Source organism: Peromyscus eremicus, chromosome 15, assembly GCF_949786415.1.
Source record: "Peromyscus eremicus chromosome 15, PerEre_H2_v1, whole genome shotgun sequence".
Taxonomy (NCBI): domain Eukaryota; kingdom Metazoa; phylum Chordata; class Mammalia; order Rodentia; family Cricetidae; genus Peromyscus; species Peromyscus eremicus.
This window is the reverse complement of record NC_081431.1, coordinates 85514944-85530933: the sequence shown is the minus strand read 5'-3', so window position 1 is coordinate 85530933 and position 15990 is coordinate 85514944. Positions and strand designations below refer to the sequence as shown.

The 15990-nt window shown below is 39.0% G+C and overlaps 1 protein-coding gene across 3 annotated transcripts in view; it reads right to left on the bottom strand.

The window, feature by feature from the left end:
* Window positions 1–3690: 3690 nt before the first annotated feature.
* Relch (RAB11 binding and LisH domain, coiled-coil and HEAT repeat containing) overlaps window positions 3691–15990 on the bottom strand; it is a 95405-nt gene continuing 83105 nt past the window's right edge. For all 3 annotated transcript variants that reach the window (XM_059280082.1, XM_059280083.1, XM_059280080.1), the window contains exons 26-29: window positions 13023–13139; window positions 8586–8674; window positions 7961–8031; window positions 3691–5356 (exon numbers count right to left, since the gene is read on the bottom strand). In XM_059280082.1, coding sequence (XP_059136065.1) covers window positions 5236–5356; window positions 7961–8031; window positions 8586–8674; window positions 13023–13139 — 398 coding nt within the window. In that variant the 3' untranslated portion in view covers window positions 3691–5235. The remainder of the gene's footprint in view (window positions 5357–7960; window positions 8032–8585; window positions 8675–13022; window positions 13140–15990) is intronic.

The window sequence follows — 15990 nt, the reverse complement described above, 5'->3', positions numbered from 1 at the left end:
TCTTGAAAGACTGTGTAGTAGGATTTTTCTTTGGGCTGCTAGCTCACAAATAATGGAATGGAGACTTATTATGAAAGCTTGGCCTTAGACTAGGCTTGTCCCACTAGCTCTTATAACTTAAAGTAACCCATTTACTTTAATCTACATTCTGTCTAGTGGCTTGTTACTGTTGTTCCCGTTTTGTGAAACCCCCAGAGAACACCAAGGAGCTGGTTTCTGATGCAAGAACATAAGGGTCTTTTTATTGTCAGGTTCGAACCTGGGCCACCCCCAGGCAGATGGAGGGAAATGTGGCAGCAGTGGGCCCAGGGGTAGAGTTTTTATAGGGAAAAACCACAAGCTGGGAATTACACACTTTGGCATCTTGGGATTGGGTAGAACGGATATGGGGCAAGGTGATTTTTTTTTGAAACTATTGGTCTAGACTTTCAGTGTGAAACCACAACTTGCTGAGCGGGATTATCTGGGCTGCTCAGCAGTATTATCTGAATATCTTTAAAGGCTATAAACCACAGACAGAATATCTTCAGAAGCATACTGCCCTGTTATCTGTTTGAGTTGTCATAGCACATTCCTGAGGTCCTTCCTGGAGGTGGTCTAAGATGGTGGCCCTTCCCTAAGATAGAGTCTGTACTGCCCATGCTGATTCTTCTGCATCTGGCTGGTGACTCCGCCTTCTTCTTCCCAGAGTTCTCTGCCTGGAAGTCCTGCCTATACCTCCTGCCTAGCTATTGGCAGTTCAGCTTTTTATTACACCAACCACAGCAATACATTTTCAAACATTGTACAAATATCCCACAAGACTGTTAGCAACATGAATGCCTCTCCTTAGCATGTGCCCATCACATTTGTACTCCCAGCAGTTCCCTTAAACTACCTACTTCATCAGCAACGCTTCCAGTGGCTTCAGTAACTTCTGTCCACCAACAGTAGCCATGGATGCACCTGAGAAGTCCTTCCTTGCAACACTATTTGCTTGCATGATGCCAGTATTGCTTTCCCTCCTGCCTCATTATCCTCTTCTGCTTTTGCTCTGCTGGAATTTCTAAGTGTGATTCCCAGGGTTGCTTTAGATCCTCTTTTCCACAGTAATTCATCCCGGAAATAGGAGTGACTATGTCTGGCTCTGACCTCTCCTGAGATGCAGGTGCAGCTAGCTCACTTATTGAATGACATTTTCATCCACAACTCTGACATAGGTTTAACAAATGCAAAACAGAATTACATTTGAACTCAAGCTCCTTTGCTTGAGTTCGCCTCATTACTGTCCTTACCCACCATTCATTCAGCAACTCCTGCCAGGCCCCTCTATCCATGCTGGTCTTTTAGTCCTCCCAGCTCTTTATGCCACCTTATGCCCCATGCACTTACGGTTCTTCTCTCTTCCCTTTTCACATAGCCAAAGCTTATTTTTGGCTAGTTTCAGGCAAAATATCAATTCAAAGAAGTCAAAGTAAGCAGCCATTCTAGTGATAACAATCCTTCCTAAGCCTTCCTGTCAACCTGTTCTTCCTTGCCCTTCACAGGCTTGGTGAGGATGGGCTGTGTCAGGCTGTTTACTATCTCTATGCAGACTAGGCACTTGGTGACACTGTCAGACTTGTCATTACTGCAAGAAATATGTGAGAGAAACAATTTAAAATCTTTCTTAGGTCCACAACTTGTATATAGAGACAGGCACTCCTACCATTCAAATATTTCCTGTATTTTAGAAGAACTTAAAATCAATGCTATCATTTGTAAAGAATTCACACTTTACAAGCCACCCCCACCATCATGTTTAGTCTTAATGATAGATAAGACAGTTAAAAGAATAAGGAAGAGGAGGAGCTCCCGGAGTCCAATCGACTAGAGAGAGGGGGGATTCTATGAGCAAGAGATATCAAGACCATGATTGGAAAAAGTACACAGACAACTAGCCAAACTAGTGGAAACACATGAACTGTGAACCAATAGCTGAGGAGCCCCCATGGTACTGGACTAGGCCCTCTGGATAAGTGAGACAGTTGTTTAGCTTGAACTGTTTAGGGGGCCCCCAGGCAGTGAGAGTGGGACCTGTCCTTAGTGCATGAGCTGGCTTTTTGGAACCTAGTGCCTATGCTGAGATACTTTGCTCAGCCTTGGTGCAGGGAGGAGGGCTTGGACCTGCCTCAACTGAATGTACCAGGCTCTGCAGACTACCAGGGGAAACCTTGCCATGGAGGAGGTGGGATTGGAGGGTGGGTTGGGGGGGGAGGCTGGTGGGTGGGAGGAGGGAGGACAGGGGATTCCGTGGTTGATATGTAAAACAAATAGAAAAATCTCTTAAAAAAAATAAAAAAATAAGGGAGTCTCACTTGAGATATACTGTATGGCTTGCCATCTGTTTCCCTCTAAAAATATTATTTAAATAGATGGCTCCATTGATAAAAATTGTAACAGAAATATATTAGTCTACTCTCCCTATCCATGGATTTCATAACTATGAATTGAAAATTTTTCACAAAAACTGTCTCTATCAAGCAGCTTTATTTTTGATACTTGTAGTAGCCCCCAAATAATAAACTTTAAAACTGTAGTCCTTGGTAAGTCAACTGCACTCCAGTGGAAGACTGTTACACATCCAAGACTGTATGGCAGCACAAACTGGACTGATGGGTTTATTAGTTAGAACCATCCAACCAAACAAAAACAACCAACCAAAAAACCAACAAACCAAACGAAAACCAACCAACCATACAACTAAACAAAACCAACCAACCAACCAAACAAACAAAAATCAACCAAACAAAAAACCAACAAACCAAACGAAAATCAACCTACCAACCAACTAAACAAAACCAACCAACCAACCAAAAATCAAAAACAAAAAACCAACAAACCAAACGAAAACCAACCAACCAACCAATCAAAGAACCAACCAACCGAACAAAAACCAACCAAACAAAAAACCAACCAACTGAACAAAAAACAACCAACCAACGAAACCTAACCAATCAAACAAAAAATCAACAAACCAAACAAAAACCAACCAACCAACAGAACAAAAACCAACCAACCAAAAACCAACCAACTGAACAAAAACCAACCAGACAAACAAACAAACAAACAAAAAAACCCAATCAATCAAACAAACAAAAAACCAATCAAACAAAACCAAGCCAACCAAACAAAACCCCACAAAGCTGGGACAATAGGGAGAGAGAGATGGGCATGGAAGGACTTTGGGGGTACATGATCAAAGCACATTGTTGAAATTCTCAAAGAACTAATAAAATATTACAAGAGAAATTATTTCTTTCCCCCAAATAATATTATAAACAACAAAGCATTTATACTGTACTAGGCATTGTAAGCAATCTAAAAATGCCTTAAGGAACATGGAAGGATAATGTTAGGCTATCCTACACACCAGGCCACATGGGCACTCAGGCATCTGTAGAATTTTGTCATCTGCCCTGATTCTTGGCACGATTTCCAGATAATTGGGGGCTCTGTATCTACTCATCTGGTAACAAACAGACAGATATTCCACTACAGCTCAGAGCAGAGTATAAACATTTCTTTAGAATTACGTCTGAAATGCATTAGTTTTAGACCACCACAATCCTTTTTAGTAAAAATAAACTAGAATAGAGAATTTATAGAGATTAGATTTCTAATTTTTGTATGTATACAGTGTTTCAAAATGAAAACAAAATACACAACCAAAACAAGTATGCAAAAACATTTTATTTATAACAGATCAACGTTTTGACATGAAAGGTAGCCACTTTCAACTTCTCAGGAATGCCTAGAATCCAACAGTTCAGAAAGACTATTCAATAATTTCACTATAGGTAAAAGAAATAAACGGCTTTGCCTAAGGCAAACACTAATTTATAAGCTTTGACTGTGTGGGAAAGCTAGCTTTCCCAGGAAGTGAATGTAATTCAGGTGTATTAAAGTCAATTTATACAACAAATATGAGAATCATCTATATTCATCAACTTTGTAAAATGAGAATTCTTTTTTATCAAAATAATTCATTTTTCGAAAAGGCCTCACATTAACCCCTTAAACCAGTCACTCCTTTCCTATGTGCAGCACCCTTCCTACCTCTCTGTGTCACTGTGTAGACAACCACCAAATTCCAGTGGAACTCTCTGTCAACATAAGACTATATAGAAAACACCAATGGGGAACAGCCACTGAATTTAAGGGACCAGGCGGTGACTAACCAATAATAACGTAACCAATGCCACTTTTAGTTTAGAAGGGAAAAAGGAATCTCCAAAGTCCCTACACTTTTTAGTCCTTCTCAGACTAGATGAAAAGGTAAACTGCAAAATTTAAATAATCATAAAGCATCCTAAAATGTGTTATAGGAAATAGGTGTAAAATTTCAGACTTCAATCATATTTTCTTGTGTATTTCAACTGGGGACAAATGATCATTAGCTCTTCTCAGTACATTTATTTTTGAGCATTTAAATCGAGTACAATTGTGAAATTCACCCTGGCTACTCCTCACCATGCTCAAGTGCTGTTTCTCCTCAGGTAATACCATTGTATGCTCTAAATGTTGAGAGGCTAAACAGCACTTAAAGGATTTTCAAGAGAGATGTGAAATGTTTTAAGCCTCATTATCTACTTATTGTAGGATCTGCATTCAAATTCACCACAGCAGTCTCAAGTACTGTGTGAAAGGAATGCATATGATCCCTACAGAACACACAAACTGAAGTCCAAAAGGCACAGAGTAATGCTGGTGGCTCTTTCTAGTCAGTTAAGAAATAATAAAAAGTCTGCATTATTCTTTCATAATTTAAATACTTAAGGAATCTCCACTTTTATTACTTTATAACAATGACTTCAAATTTACATTATTTTAAGTACCATTGTAATAGCTTAGAGTATAATACAGATATTTGCGAATATCCCATTCAAAAATAAAAATTAAAAAAACAAAACCAAAAAACCCCTCTTCACTATACATATATATATATATTATATATAAAAGTTATTCTCAAAAATAAGAACATAGAATAGGGACTTGGTACAGATCATTAAATCAAGTTTCTATTACCACAGTTATAATTCCTAAACCAACAGATACACAGCAACAATCAAAAGCAGTGCAAATATCTTTGGAGGTTAGGATAAAATGATAACACAAGAACATAAGCTCAGGAAATAAAAAGGAAAGCGCTTCAAGTACAAGGAGCCAGTCTGCTTGAGGTCCACCTTAGTGTTCGCTGGGGCTCCCTTCCTGTTTCTACTTCTTCCTCTGAAACACATTGGCCAGCATGGCACCTGAGGTTGTCAACTGGCCCATTTTGTTCAAAAATTTGGTCTTTGTGTCTTCACTCACTAAACTTGCAGCAATTGACATCGAGCTAGAAAAGAAAATTTAAAATGAATGTAAAGCAACTAAAAATTTAAGACGCAGCACATGTATGGAAGTCAGAGGGCAACTGTGGTTTTCTCCCTCCACCACCTGGGCCATAGACATGGCGGTAGGTGCCTTAACTTGCTGAGCCATTCTGGGGGCACTCAAGTTTTTCATTTGTTAGTAACATATCATCTTTACGTCACACAAAGGAAATGGAGATTTGTGAAGAGGAATTTTTATGTGTCACCTAGGATTTGGTATTTTACATGACAAGCAGCAACAGTTAAGATCACACATGGTTGAGGACAGAATCTAGGCTCTACTTTCTAGCTGTGATGCCTTGAAGAAGCTGCTTCTCTATACAATGAGTCTGCTTCAGAGGCCTATTGGGATGACACAAATGCAAAGTGGGAGGCCCATGAGAGCACTCTACATGTGTTAGCAGTTCAATGGTTGTTCTTTTGCCTGCGTGTTTTGTTCTACAGGAGTTATCCATCTTCTTTTGAGACAGATTTACTGATCTGGCTAGGCTGGCTGGACATGAAGCCTAAGGGATCCTCCTGTCTCCTTGGAGCTAGAAATGTAAGAATGTACCACCAGGTCCTTAAAAAAACAGAAAACAAAACAGAAACCAGGGTTCTGGGGATTAAACTCAGGCCGTCATGCTAGCATAGCAAGCATTTTACTGACTGAGCTATCCTCCTAGCCTTGGGTAGCTGTTCTTTTAACTCTGATCTAATATTATTGCTTCATTCAATAGTTGAATCTTTTTTTTTGTTTTTGTTTTTGTTTTTTGTTTTTAGAGACAGGGTTTCACTGTGTAGCCTTGGTTGTCCTGGAACTCACTTTGCGGATCAGGCTGTCCTTGAACTTACGGAGATCCATTTGCCTCTGCCTCCCAAGTGCTGGGATTAAAGGCATGTGCCACCACTGTCCAGCCACTTCATTCAATTTTTACAGCAAGTCTAGAACACCGGTATTACCTATTTCCCAAATGAGCAAATTAAATTACAGTGAGTTTTGCACTGTGATAACAATCCTATTCCTTTTTTGAGGTGTGTGTGTGTTCTGAACAACTAGTTGTATTACTTTCAATTAACTGTCTTCAAATTCATTTCTTCTTTCCTTTTCAGCAGCCTAGTGTGCAGGAAGTAAACACAATCTGAATGACTATGAAAGATTGCTTATTATCACACTACTTAACAGGAAGAGAACCCTGATCAAGCACAATTTTTTCAGTGCCCCAACAAGCGTCCTGCAATAGACAGGAAACCAGCTTCCTGCCTTGTGGTTTTGATCAAGAAACTCTAGATCTTACAGGCTCTATCTCCTTGTCCAAAGAACACAGCTTGCAGTTTCTACTGTAAAATGTCCCGAGGATTAAATAAGGAAACGCGTATGAACAAGTCAAGGGCAATGTGTGGCAAGCTGCAAGTGCTCAACTTGCCTCATTTTAGAATTAATTTATTTTTCAGATGGACATGGTAGTGTACACTGGCAATCCCAGGACAGAGTCAGAGCCAAGGCTAAACAGTGGAGTGGGTGGGGAAGCTCTCTTGTCATCATAGGAGGTTAAGAAACGTTCATAATACTTTACAGAGGCAAGAAACTTATTATGTGTACTGACTTCAGGGAGGAGTATGAGCTGTGTGTGTGTGTCAGTGTGCGCGTGCAAACATGTATATGTGCCTATTTGTATGTGTGAGAACTCATGACTGATAAAATTAAATGTTTATTTTTGATAGTCAGCTTTAAAGGAAATTGTGCTTGAGCTTAATTTATGATCAAGTTAGTCAAAACCTTAATTTTTCATTGAAAATAATAGTATATGAACCCATACGTAAATTATTCCCATTTTGAATGTTCAACATTCTAACTTGAACTGAATCCCGAATTCACTGAATCTTTGAGTTCTATCTTGTTTGGCTGGAACATCCCCCACATTTGAAAGCTCCTGTCACAAATTTATGGGTACTATTTATTTGACTGGTAAAGTTCAGTCCAGTAGCACAACAGAAGTGTCTGTGGGGACTGGAGAGGCGACTCAGCAAGTGAGGCCCCTGTCATCAAGCCTGACACCCCAAGTTTAATCCCAGGACCCACATGGCAGAAAGAGTACTGACTCCTGCAAGTCTTCCTCAGATCCTCACGTGTGTGCCATCGCATACCTGTGCCCCTCACCACACACACGCACGCACGCACACACAGACACAGACGCTATCTCTAGGCTGCACAGAATATTGAGGGAAGGTAAAAGCACAGGGTAGAGATCTGAATCTTAAAGTCCCCATGTATTTTTTCACCACTGAAAAAGCTGACGTGAATAATTGTCTTTTTTTTTTTTTTTTTTTGACAGAATTTCACTATGTAGCCCTGGCTGTCCCAGACCTCACTATGCATACTACTCTGGCCTTAAACTCACAGAGATCTGTCTGCCTCTGCCTCACAAGTGCTGGGATTAAAGGTACGCACCACCCATGCCTGACTTGAATAATTTTGTCTTCCAAATAAGTGATTACAAAATAACACAAAATAAAACATTGTACCCAGACAAATTTAGACAGAGAAATTCAGGTTAATAAGCCTTAAAAAAGAATAAATGTCTTACCCTTGAGGCTCCTGGACAGTCTTGTTTTCTACTTTTTGTTCACATTCTTTTATCATGGAACTTAAAATAACCTGATTAGAAAAGTCACTTTAGTGAAATACAGTTAACATTGTCAAATACTATAAACCACAGTTGAAAACATTCTAAAAACCTGAGGAGGATAGAGTGTTAGGGACTCTGGGAAGAGACTGGGCCAAGGCTCTGACATGTAAGCAGGCTTAAGTGCCGATAGTGTGGAAGTCAGCTGTAGGCAGAGTGCTGGAATGAAATAACGCTAGAAGACATCGAGTTAGAAATAGGTGGTAGGCAGGGAAAGAACTGAACTGAAGGAAGTTAGTGGTCAAAGACAGTTCCATACAACAGATAAAATATCCCACAGGTATTTTCAGATTACATTCTCCTGTAACAAGTGAAGGAGAGTGTGTTATCCCTACTTCAATGTCAAAGATGCTAAAGAACCTGCTGAAGTATTACAACTAGTAAATGAACTCACAAAATAATGCCAAGCTAGACTTAAACAGTGTTAAGCATGGCTGTCACAATCAAGCCTTACACAGGGAGAAGAGTGTGTGTGTAGGAGATGCTGAATCCCATGAACCTGGTGCTGCTAGTCACAGGCACTTACCTCATGTTCTGGAGACAGATGTTCCATGTCAGTCCGTAAACATCTAAGGCCGGGTAAAAAGTGATTTACCATTAAATCCTCGGAAATGACTGAGGAAAGGTAGTTAAGGAAAAGAAAAACCAAAAAAACAAACAACAACAACAACAACAACAACAACAACAAAAACCAAACAGGGGCCATCAGAGAAGCGATCACATAGAAAGAAGCCTCTTAGTGCCTAGGCCCAGCAAACACTCAGGAGTCAGGCTTCCTTCACAGATGGCACCTTTGTGGGGAAAGTTGATACCAAGACCCACCTAGGTACATTCTTACACATCTATTTATGTTGGTGTTATCTCTAACATGCCATAATTTAATTAAATAATATAAATAAGGACTATGTGCATTAAATTATGTAATCTAATGCTAAATTAAGTGAGTTCTAAACATGAAAGGTAATAAAACATTTCCAGCAGGGTAGGGAAAAGGCTCAGTTGATAAGTGCTTGCTGCATAAGCATGAAGATCTGAGCTTGAACCTCAGAACTGGTGCAATGGTGTGCCCGCAATCCTAGCACCAGGGAGGTGGAGACAGGAGGAAACCTGGGAAACATGCTGTCTTCAAAATTAAGGTGGACTGTTCCCGAGGAACAACACCTGAGGTTGACCTCTGGACTTTACATGCATGTACGCACTTGCACACACTAAAATATTTTCATGACAGCTAAGTTGAAAGTTATGTAAAAAACTGATAAAGGCAAGTTGCTCATAACATTACTATTTGTTATGTGTAAGACAATTACAAAAGATTGGGGTCATGCAGAAATTTAGAAAAAGGATCTACATTTATTATCAGAAATGCTTGGGATCCTCTTTAGAGACCCACTGTACACTATAGACGTGCTTGACCTGAGGATGGCACTCACCTATAACCCTCATGTAAGAAACAGCTCAGCCAGTGACAACGAACTTGTATACTATTTAGAGTAAGTAACTTGTCTAAGGCATACATATTTTTCCTGCTTTCTTTTTTAATTAAAATAATTTTATTTTGCATATGGATTTTTGCCTGCATGTATGACTGCATACTACTTGTGTGCCTGGCGTCTGCAGAAGCCAGAAAGGTACATGAGACGTGAGCCACCATCTGGGTGCTGGGACTTGAACACAGATTGTCTGCAGAGCAGCCAGTGTCTAAACCAAGCCATCTCTCCAGTCATGTGGTTTGTTTTTTTTAAACAACTTACTTTCTTGTTTGAGTTTCTCAAGACTGGGTTTCTCTGTGTAGCCCTGTCTGTCCTGAAACTTACTTTGTACATCAGGCTGGCCTTGAGCTCACAGAGATCTGCTTGCCTCTGCCTCCCAAGTGCTGGGATTAAAAGTACACACCTCCACTGCCCAGCTAAAATGACTTTCTACTGGTCCAGAATGAAGCAAACAGAGTCTTTGCTGTATACTCAGTTTACTTTAGGTCCCGGTCATCTTTGAGTTTTAGTTGATTATCTCCACATTTAAAAGAATAGAAAAATCAGATACATTTTTCAAGAAAATAATTCATCTTATAAATCCACATCAATTCTGGAATACTCTTACTATAGCTCTGGTTTAATACTGCACCATGTGCAAGTGAAAAACAAAGTAAATGAGTTCCTTTATAAAAACTGGCTTAATTTAAAAAATTACCATGAACTTCATTAAGAAAAAAAGGAATGTAACATATTATCACCTCCTTGAAAACAGTTACAATGCTCACAAACAAAGCTCCTATAATGCATAACTTATAAATTCAATAGGTATTAAAAATATACATGGGGCCTGCAAGATGGCTCAAGTGAGTCAAAGCACCTGTTCACAAACTTGAGGTGAACTGAGTTCCATCGTTGACAATGGCATGAAGGTGGGAGAGAATCAACTCTGGAAAGTTGTCCTCTGACTTCCACGTGTGCATGTGCTGTCATGTACATACATACATACATACACACACACAATTTAAAAATATACACGATACAGAGGGCTCCAGCCTAATTATTATACAGTCTTGTTTTCTAGATACTGGGAAAGTACCTCCAAGATATAACTGTGGGTGACCTTTGGATTAGTAGAGTGATATAATGAAACATGGGCATGGAGGCTCAAGACAGTCATACTTACAGAAATAGGGAAGTTAGTCTTTCTACGCACAATGAAGACTACCTTTTACTCATAAAATCAAACAATCTTTTAAGGACTGGAAATATGCATATCATTCAGTCCTATCTGATACTAAAACCACCTTTACCTCAGTGGTAAATGGTCAAATACCTCTGTCTAGAAGAAGACATTCAGGGTTTTATAAGTCACATTCCTGAATTTTAGATAGATCTATAATACAGTTTCTTTCTAAACAAAACCTGTCTCTGTCCTTTATATACACACTCTGTGACCTTCCTACTACATAACTTCCTTTTAAATACATCAACGTTAATGTTACCCAACATTAACCAATGGCCTCCATGTGCATCCAGATGCATTTATTCATCTCTCCTTGCCACACACCTTGTCAAATTTTCTCATCACTCCTAAGCCATCTACTCTCTAGCTTGAACATTCTTTAATATCTTTTAAGCTTGTCATGACATGTTATGACAAGTTGTTACATGGAACTTTCCTATGTCAGTTCTGAAAGGAAGCCACATTCTAATCAGCTCTTGCAGAACAGACCTGGGCAATGGGACTTTAGTAGTGATTGCACTCTTGACTCAAGCAAGGTGTGCGTCATACACGACTGAATACTTGAATAGGAGCTACTCTAAGATGGCTCTTCTGCTTCTTGTCCGGGAAAGGGACTTTTTATTTTATTTATTCTAGCAATAGTTTGTGCATACTGAAACACTTGTTTTTTCACTTGTAATTTCTCTGTATAAATTTCTATGTACTTCAGAAACCACTGCTTTTCTTATTTAGAAATTTTGTTTTATAGAGCTAAAGTTGTCCTTGGACTTTTCCCTTTTCCTTGAGGCATATTCTGTTATAAACTGTTATTTAATATAGATTACACATGAGTTTTGCTTAACTTCTAACAAACACTTTCAGAGCTGAGTTTCTAATTTTCACACCATCATAGCTCTCTTGCCAGGGTCCTGTCACTTCTTCATAAGAAGATTCCTCCTTGACAACTCAGAACAGCAGTTCCTCATCTACTTCCTCTATCTTCTCTGTTGAAAATCCAACAAGATGATCAGGAGTGACAGCGACTTCTGCTTTTACTGGAACAAAATTTATAAAGGACATGGATACTTAAGTCATCCAACTAAAATATTAGATCCCTGCTGACTATATAACTGATATTATCAAAAGCATGGCTTACATCATTGATATAAATAGGTCATTTGTAATCAATCCTCAAAATAAAATGAACTCAGCAATGCACCCTACTTTCTAAGTTTTAATTTCCAGAGGGACATACAGCTCCCCAACAGACAGCTTTTCCAACTTAATTTATTCTGAACAAAAGCAACCCTCCATGGTTACATTCCAGTTTAAAAAAAAAAGTCCAGTAACAGTGAGTGTCTGTGGCACTCTAGAACATATTTATATTATTTGAAATGACCTGTTCCCTCTGCTGAGGACCTGGCATACAACACAGAATCATGGTACTCTAAAACTCTTCCTGAAACCTGCTTTCCCCTACGAATCACTAGGAAGCTTAATTACCTTTTGTTTTTTTTTGGGGGGGGGCGCATGATGATAATTCTCTAATTATTTGTTTAACATGTACTTCCTTGGTTCTATTGAGAATTCAGCCTTCCACCCTTCCCAATCTCTTAGTTCCCTTTCTTGACCTCTTCTGTTTTTTATTGAGAGCCAGAGGCTAGAGTTCACTTGGCCCATCTTCACTTCCTTCCTAGTTTTATTTTACTAAACATAGTACAGTGAGACTGTTCAATAGGACAGTTAAAGCTCTACGTTCGAGTTCAGTTTTGCTTTTAACTATGGAAAGCAGAAGTTGTCACTAAAGTCTTTAAGTCTTAGCTTAATCATTTAAACTGTTATCTAGTGGTTGATATTGGCCTCAAGGATGTTTTTCTCCCAGTTGTTACTAGAGATGACTACCATGTTGGCCCTGAACTTCTCCAGAGAGTGACATTTCTCTAAGAGAAATTCATAGTATTCCACTCGATAAATTAAACATTCTTTGCAAAATCCAATACCAGAACATAAAAGCCTAGATTCATTCTGCCCTGCATTTCTTGCTCATTGTATAGTAAATCTCAGGGTAGGAAATTCATCAGGGCTTTCAAATTATAAAATATAAACAGAGGATTGAAAACTACCTTTAAAAATTATGAGATGGCTAGAGTAAAACAGGTATGGCAAAGGTGAACCAAAACTTTCAAAAAAGTCCACTCGATGTTCACAGCTGGGTTTATTATACGATGGGTTACACACAGGCGGCCACAGTCCAACACGTCAAGGATACAGCAACAGGACAGTGCACTGTAGGCTTCAAAGAGATGGACTGCGATGTCCAGCCTTTTTGAATCCACGATCTGTAAGTTGTTCACCAAGGCTAATTTATGTAAATGTGGTATAACAACTGAAAAAGGAAAAAAGAAATTGTTAATTTTATCCCAATCACGTGTACACAACTCATACTTTACAACATATAATTATTATTTTAAATTTATAAGAATTCATTTTAATGCTGGATGCTTTCAAACATTTACCCCCATCCTCTGTTTGCTCTTTCTTCTTAGGCAAGAACGTATGCTTTTCCAAATAAGTGATTTGTGATTTGAGAAATATATAACACTACCACTACTGTCTAGTTCTGAGGACCATTTACAGATGATCTCACCTCACCTCCCAATCTCCCAAATAGAAAAACAATAAACAAATGAACCAAGACACATAGCTTAGATGCACTATGACGTAGTTGTAGACATAAGTTTCCTCATGAAAAGATTACTACTGCTGTTACACAAAAGGTACATGCATTATCCCTTTTCAATAATAAATTATTTCACTTCCCCACAATATCACAAGTGTCTTCGGTTTCTCCAAATTGTAGCAAACCCACTGTTAAATAGTACTCTGAATCATTTCCGGTCACTGAGGGGTAGAACAGCCTCACAGAATAGGGTGAAACTTTAAAGACAGTGCCTGTTTACGAATGCAATGCTTAGGAAACAATAAGCAAGTGAGTAGCAGCAGTCATCCTGGATGCCCAAGATTTTTTTTTTTAACTGAGCATAGACTCCCCAGAAAAGCAGCTTTTTGCAGGAATGGCTTCAGAGTCAGTGACTGTTTATCTGAATGCTTTCTCTTCTTGCTTGGTTATAGAACACAGCCCTCTGGCAGCTGTAGTGACCTCTTTCTTATTTACAGTAAGTCTGTGAAGTAAATGTATGTCTTCTGAAAGAACTGTGTCCTAACACACACAGGCTGCAAGGACAGTTTCCATGCTTATCACTAAGCAATGACAAAACCCCCAACAAAACAACTAACAATGTCCATTTTGAGGGGTCTTTCGCATGTTGGCTCACACCTATGATCCCAGCACTACATAGGCAGAAGCAGGAAGATTTACAGTTCGAGGCCCATCTAGGCTATAGGAAGCCCCTCTTAAAGAGGGAAAAGAAAACAAACAACAAATAACAGCAACAAAACAATTCTAAGCCAAATCAAAAGAATAACAATAACAATTAAGAAGGACTCTATGGGCTGGAGAGAGGTAAGAACACTTGTTGCTTTTGCAGAGGACCCAGGTTCTGTTCACAGCACCCACTTGGTGACTCACAATCATTCACAATTCCACTTCCAGGAGATCTAACATCCTTTGTAGGCACTGTACACTTGTGGTACACATACATACATGCATGCAAAATACTCATACATACAAAATGGAAATTAAAAAAGAGGGCTCAAGAAATAATTTGAAGGCCAACCCACTCAAGAACCACATTTTGTTGTTTTGCCTGAGTTTCACTGGTCTGCTGAGACCCCCAAGGTAAATAAAAAGTAAAATAAGAAAGGCGACTCAATTTTTCTAAGACTCTTTTCTCTTTTCTGCCATCATTCCCAAATCTCTGACTTTTCCTTTTTCTGAGAAATCCAAAACCATACCACATAATACACCTTAAAACTGCCTCATCAGCAGACAAATCTATACAAAGTAACTTCAGTTCTAAAGTTGGGCATGGTAGTGCACACCTATAATCTAGACATTCAGGAGGATTAGGCAGGAGGATCATACAAAGAGGCTACCCAGCACAAGATGCTTTCTTTAAAACAACAGCAACAACAAATTCTGAAATGACAATAAAACTCAGATAAAGGCCACAAAATCAGAGCTGTGGAGAGGGCTCATTATAAACCCAGCACCTGTGTAAAAAGTCAAGTATGGTCTGGGGCCCCAGGGCTGGGGATGGAGACAGGGCAGGCTCCCTGGCCAGCCAGCCAGTCCAGCTGAGTCTGTGAGCTCCAGGTTCAGTGAGAGATCATGTTTCAAAATAATAATAAAAATAATAAAGAATATATTCTAGAGTAGTCTAGAGGTAGTTAATAAAAATAAGGATTTTCCTAATTCTCAAGAAGACAAAAATTTTCTACAGAAGCCAATTATTTCATTATATGTGTATTATCCTAGGCTACTGTCTCTATACTAATTAATTCACTTAATTAGTAACTCATCAGATGAGTTTAAATGATTAAAGACAGTAGAATATTAAATATCAAAAGAATATTTAATAACCTGGGTGGGAATAATTCTAAAACTCATCTTCAATGGGAAAGAAAAATGGGAAAGACACAACATCTAAAAAGCCTTTTTATACAAGGTTGATTAGGCAAAGATTTAAAACAGCAAATAAAGATAAATAAATAGAACTTAAAAATTAGATTTTAGGAAGCTTTCAAATAAGATCCTGGGGCAGATATAACAGTCAAAGCAAAGGGATTTTGTTTTTGGTTTTTTTTTTTGTTTGTTTTTGTAAATGAACTTGGACCTGAAGTAAACACAGATCACCTGTGCTGCAATCTCAGCGTTTGGGAGGCTGAGACAAGAGACTGTCATTAGTTCAGGGGCAGGTAGACAATGGGAACAAACCCAAACCAAAGCAGATTTACTTGAGCCTTTAGAAAGGCTCTAATGCATGACGGAACATTCTCAGCAACCACGACAAGGAGCTGGATATAAGAACTAAATAATGTTCTAGATAAAACCACCAGTGTTTAAGACAGATAGTTTAAAGGGTTATAGTGATGGTTCTGTGGTCAAGCACACTTGCTGCTTATTGTGCAGGACTGGGGTTCGGTTCTCAGCAAACACAGTGGCTCACAGTCACCTGTAACTCCAGTTCCAGGGGATCTGATGTCCCTTTTTGGCTTCCACAAGTACCAGGCTCCCATGCAGGGCAGAATACACACAGGCCACACACACACACACA